The 4,171-nt window shown below is 53.3% G+C and overlaps 1 protein-coding gene across 1 annotated transcript; it reads left to right on the top strand.

Annotated features, from left to right (window-relative positions):
- The first annotated feature begins 2,828 nt into the window (after positions 1 to 2,828).
- On the top strand, positions 2,829 to 3,771 carry LOC125512858. The gene has a single exon (XM_048677931.1). The coding sequence runs from the start codon at positions 2,899 to 2,901 to the stop codon at positions 3,451 to 3,453; it is 555 nt and encodes a 184-aa protein (XP_048533888.1). The 5' UTR covers positions 2,829 to 2,898; the 3' UTR covers positions 3,454 to 3,771.
- The last annotated feature ends 400 nt before the right edge of the window (positions 3,772 to 4,171 follow it).

Below are 4,171 nucleotides of genomic sequence, written 5' to 3'. Positions count from 1 at the left end.
ATTAAACGAGCCGAAGGCGAGCCGGAGGTTCACTCGCGCCGGAGGCGCCGTGCCACACGACGACGTACAACACGCCGCACGAACCAGCACGCCGCACAACCAACACACACTTCGACCTATGCCCCCCCTTCAAGATGTTTATGAAAATTAAACGAGCCGAAGGCGAGCCGGAGGTTCCCTCGCACCGGAGGTGCCGTGCCACACGACGACGTACAACGCGCCGCACGATTGAATGATTCTGGAGACTGCTTTTTTACATTAAAAAGTTGCTTTTTTCTTTACTTGAAAGGTGACATTTGATAGTGTTGGTAGTCCCCGCCCGTAACTACCCCATAAATCTCCATTACCCGGAAATATAATGGGAACAAAAAGGGAAACGGGAAAGGGAAAAAGGGAACCAACGGCGCGAACCGGTATTTTTTTTTTGTGTTTTCGCGTGGAAAGGGAAAACAGAAAATTCAGGTAGTTCGAGGGTCAAACTGCAAAACGCACCAAACCACAAACCGGAAAGGGAAAACCAGGAACCAACCGCGCAACTGGTTTTCCCTTGCGGGAGCGATTCGCGCGCGACACTTGTCACACGTGGAGCGCTCCCGAACCGCTCATTACGAGCGCTCCGAAGGAGCGCTCGTTAACTAGTTGCTCCCCTGATAGGCGCCGGCGCGCCGGCCTAAACTTTCGTCCGGTCGCGCCCTAGCCGTCGGATTGGGCCCTCAAGCCATTGGATTCTTATCCCCAGGTCGTGTTTCTTCCTCCCTCGATTCACTCCCTTCACGCAGGTCCTTCCCTTCCCTGCGCAGGTCGCCATACCCCGACCACGCGTGCTCCCGCGTCCTCGTCGGGCGTCCTCGCCGCTGGTCACCGGCCATCCTCGTCTCCGGTCACCATCGCCGCCGCCAATCGTCATCCTCGCAACACCCGTGCTTGATGGTTCGAGCGAAAGACCTCATAGCAGCACCCCGCCCTCGTCTGTAGCAACGCCGTCGTCGTAAGACGCCCGACCCCTTCGTCGTTGCAGCAATTAACCGCCGCCGTCGTGGCACCGCCATGCCGTCAGCCACGTCTCCCCGCTCGCACATCGTCATCACGCCGCCGCCTGGTGGAAGCTTTTTTCCTTGTCGGTTGAAGCTTTTTCTTTCCCGGTTGAAACCTTTTCCACGATTGAAGCTTTTCTTCCAGGCTCATTGAAGCTTTTCCATCGTTGAAACTTCTTCATTCAACGGTTGAAGCTTTTTCACACAGCGGTTGAAGCTTTTTCCGGCGTCACTCGTAAGATATTTTCCATGGTTGAAACTGTTTTCCCACCCCATTGAAGCTTTTTCCCATGGTTGAAGCTTTGTCCTTCGCCTGTTGAAGCTTTTTTACACACCGGTTGTAGCTTTTGCCACGCAAGTCGAAGATTTTTTGCATGGGTTGAAGCTTTTTTTGTTTATGATTTTTCATGGTTGAAGCTTTTTTTATGTCGGTTGAAGCCTTTTTCCTTGCCGGTTGAAGCTTTCAGCATTATGCCTGATGCCGGTTGGAACACGCCTTGTTTCTGGTAGCAAAAATCCACGCTGGATGCAGCCATTTTGTCGGCCGGTTCGAGCTCAAATCCCCGCTGGTTGCAGCACCGGTCGCCTCCATTTGAAGCTCGTCGCTAAGCTCCACCTCGCCGCTCGTAGCATCTAGTCTCGCCGGTTTTCAGCTTCTGAGCTGGCTGCTGACCGTCGTAGCAACTCGGCTCGCCAGTTCCGGCAAATTTGAGACCTGGTTCTAGCTCGTTGTGCCGGTTCTAGCAAAAACATGACATTGGATGTAGCAAGACGCGACGTTGATTGTAGCAAAATCCACTATGACATTTTGTATGATGAAGAAAAATGTGATGCCGGTTGTAGCAGTGCGGGGGGCTGGTTCGTAGCGAAACACGACGTTGGATGTAGCAAGTTGTGCCATCGATTGTAGCAAAAACACCGAGATGTCGTTTATGCGATGAAGCAAAATGCAGTGCCAATTGTAGCAGTGTGCGGAGCTGGTTGTAGCACTTTGCGATGTGGTTGTAGCATGTAGCTCTGTCGAAGGTCGGTTCCAGCAAATCTCGCCCGCATCCCCATCGCCGCGTGCCCGTTGAAGCTTTTTCTCGCGTCGGTTGAAACTTTTTCCTATGCTGGTTGAAGCTTTTTACCACCGTCGACGCTTGTTGCATAGGGTTGCACGAACGGGGGCCACCAGTCATCATCATAAAAAATGGATGTAGCAAAAAAAACGCTCACAAAAAGACAACAACAGTTGCTGCAAAAAATCGTCGTCGTCGTCGTCCCAAGTCGCACCTCTGCCATGAATTGATCTAGCAAATTTTCTCATCGCTTGTAGCAAAATCCGATTACAATTGCAGCAAAAAATCGTTTTCCCTGTCGTCGCGGGTCGTAGCTCCACCATGAGTCGATGCAGCAAAAAATATCATTGGTTGCAACATGCAATCACTATGGTCGCAACATGCAGCAGCATGTGATGACCCAACAAAGGGTAACGTTGAAGATAAGAAGAAATCTGAACGAGAAAAGCTGGACGAGCGGCCGTGGTGGGCCAAGGCCACGTGATGGGCCAATAGAAAAACAATGAAAACGTGGATTGCCCGATTCTTTTTGGGGCTAGTCGCTGTGATCGAGCGGCGACACGGGATCGGCCGAAGCTTCGGCCGGTGCGCTGGTGCCAAACGATTCCCTTTTAATTTTAACTCGGCCAGACTCCACAGTTCTTAACGCCCAAAATTTACCAAACTGCACCTTCCCGGCCTATAAATTGCGGCCAACAGGCTCCCATCTCTGGTTACCCAAACCGGTACCGAACAACCGGAGCTCAACTCACATACCAAAGCCACCGCCGGAGTCCACCTCTCTAATATCTCATCATCACATCATGTCAATGGTGGTTGCATCTCGGCCCAGCGGCCCTGTCCTTTTGAGCCCCTTTCCCAACTACCAACCCGCCTCGCTCTCCCGTGTCAAGCTCTCCGACGCCGGCTCGCCGGTCAAGTCCGTCAGCGTCTCATCTCCCCCCTCCTCCCCCACTGCCAAGGTCCGTCGGTCCTGCATGTGCTCCCCGACGAACCACCCCGGCTCGTTCCGCTGCAGCCTCCACAAGGAACGCAAGCAGGCGGCCCACGCTGGCAGCAGCACCAAGCCCGCCTCACCGCCTTCGCCGCCATCGAAGCGCACGGCGAGCCCGTTCACGCAGCTCGCCCCCAGCGGCAGCGGCTGCTCTAGACGCTCATACAGCGGGCTGGCGCAGCGCGTTCCCATGGGGAGCGGGCACTGGGCGCGCAAGGCGCTCGTGTCGTCCCACGCGGTGCAGCAGCTGCAGTACTGGAAGCGAGCGGTGGAGCAGTTCCACGCTGGGCCTACCGGTTCTCCGCCGCCTCCATGGCCGGCCGCAGCAACCAGTAAAAACAACAACATCATCGACATACCATAGCAGCAAGATACGCACATGCTGCACAAACTGTACATAGGAAAGGAAATCCCCGAATAATTCCGATCGCTGTATAGAAGGAAGATCGGTGGGATCAGTTGGAGTTTTAAGACCCAATTCGATTCCGGGCTGGTCAATTAGCTAGCCAGTAGATACTGTACATACAGTGAGCCTCTTCTTCCTCTCCACTCTGCTGCACATAGAGTGAGTTCGTCGTCTGTGCTCCACTTGTACATAGAGTGAGCTCTCTCCTCTCTGTCCGCTAGCTGTGTATAGCCCTTGATTTTGGTTCTGGATATACATCAATACAACGAGTCACAAATTGTAGACAAATACTGTACATGCATCTGATCTGTTCCGGGACGGGAGGCTTATCCATCCATGGATCATGGATGATTTGCCGAACCACTTTCTGCTTATGTTTCTGTTTCTGGAGTGTGGATGCGTGTCGCCTCTGTTTCGGATTCGGATAAGCTCGAGAAAGGATCAGTGGCGTCTGGCCGTCGCTTGCGCCCGTCACGCGGCACCCGTGCGTGCTCCCAGCCTGCCGGATCAGGCCAACAACTTGCAGCACGGCGGAAATCCTCTGATTCCGACGAGATTTCTGTGGAACTTCATGACGCGCACAACTGATGAACCGAGGATTTTTCTTCTTCTTTCCCTGCTTGTTAAGTACTATTGTACTAAAATAAGTATTTTGATCAGGCCAACAATTTGCAGC

The sequence above is a fragment of the Triticum urartu genome, chromosome 6, assembly GCF_003073215.2.
Source record: "Triticum urartu cultivar G1812 chromosome 6, Tu2.1, whole genome shotgun sequence".
Taxonomy (NCBI): domain Eukaryota; kingdom Viridiplantae; phylum Streptophyta; class Magnoliopsida; order Poales; family Poaceae; genus Triticum; species Triticum urartu.
Note: the sequence above shows the minus strand (reverse complement) of the source record. Positions and strands in the feature narration are given on the sequence as shown.

Coding starts and splice junctions, on each gene's coding strand:
- LOC125512858 (XM_048677931.1), top strand. CDS start 2,899: ATGTCAATGGTGGTTGCATCTCGGCCCAGCGGCCCTGTCCTTTTGAGC.